Source organism: Echinops telfairi, unplaced genomic scaffold, assembly GCF_000313985.2.
Source record: "Echinops telfairi isolate 266 unplaced genomic scaffold, ASM31398v2 ScPeMD7_31;HRSCAF=116, whole genome shotgun sequence".
Lineage (NCBI taxonomy): Eukaryota > Metazoa > Chordata > Mammalia > Afrosoricida > Tenrecidae > Echinops > Echinops telfairi.
Window position 1 is genome coordinate 23,104,753 of NW_022103928.1, and position 995 is coordinate 23,105,747.

The window sequence follows — 995 nt, forward strand, 5'->3', positions numbered from 1 at the left end:
AGGGATGTGAGTGAATCAATCAAATCCTCCAGGAGATATTGATTCCTGGACTACACATTCCTCTGTTTTCCCATGTCTGCATTCATGAAAGACACCTTGAACTGACTATGAAATATCAGGGGCAGGAAGGCAGGGCCTGTGGGGCCGGGGAGGGGGAGAAGGAATTAGCCAATTTCAGGTGGCCTACAGTGAGGAACAGGGCCGGGACACCTGTCCCTAACCTTACACTGTGTTCCTTTACAGACCCCAGATTCGAGCTCCCGAGGTCAAGGTTCTTCTCCACAAGAAAGCTGCGGACCCCAAACTGCTCTGCACGTGGACGGGATGAGAGCGGCAGGTAGGGCCGGGCTCCGCAGAGCCTGAGGCTTTGGTCTGGGAGTTCTTTTCCGTCGTCCCTGGGCTCAGAGGTGGCCCCGCTGCATCCTTCCAGTGCTCTCCAACCTCCCAGCCAGATTCGCAGGCAGAGGCCACGGCCAGCTGCCTCCAGCCTAAAGTACCGGGGCATGTAGGTTAAGAGGCGCCCGGACCACTGCCGGTCACGTCCCCAAATCGTTCCAGTCCATAAAACGTTTGTATCTGGAAAAGGCGGTCTCGAATGCGGTCGGGTCTCATCGCCGCTCCTTGCTCTGCAGTTTTGCTTCGCTTGGTGCCGCTGGTCTTCGCCGTGGTGACCACCTGCGTGTTCATCAGCACCTATGTCGGCTTCAGGATGAGAACCATCCGCGTGCCCCGATGGCTGGGTGAGTGGGCCGACAGGGGCTGGGACTAGAACTGGGACGCAGGAGAGAGCCCTCCTTCCACCCCGGCCCGGAACAACGTGCCTGGTATGGGGAAGAAAGGCTGGAGCCTGTTGGCACAGAGAAGTGCTCCGGAGCCCCGAAAGAGTGTGTCTGTGTTAGGACCTGCTGGACAGGGGCCCCGGGAGCAAAGGAGAGGGCAGGAGAGAAAACCTGTCCGTGGGTCGAGTGGCCTCCCCTTGTCGGCTATTCCTCTGC

General features: G+C 58.9%; 1 protein-coding gene across 2 annotated transcripts in view; it reads left to right on the forward strand.

Annotated features, from left to right (window-relative positions):
• The window catches only part of FAM3D (FAM3 metabolism regulating signaling molecule D), a 48,474-nt gene that overhangs the window by 29,529 nt on the left and 17,950 nt on the right, over positions 1 to 995 (forward strand). For both annotated transcript variants that reach the window (XM_045290103.1, XM_045290104.1), the window contains exons 2-3: positions 244 to 337; positions 633 to 740. In XM_045290103.1, the coding sequence (XP_045146038.1) occupies positions 244 to 337; positions 633 to 740 (202 nt within the window). The remainder of the gene's footprint in view (positions 1 to 243; positions 338 to 632; positions 741 to 995) is intronic.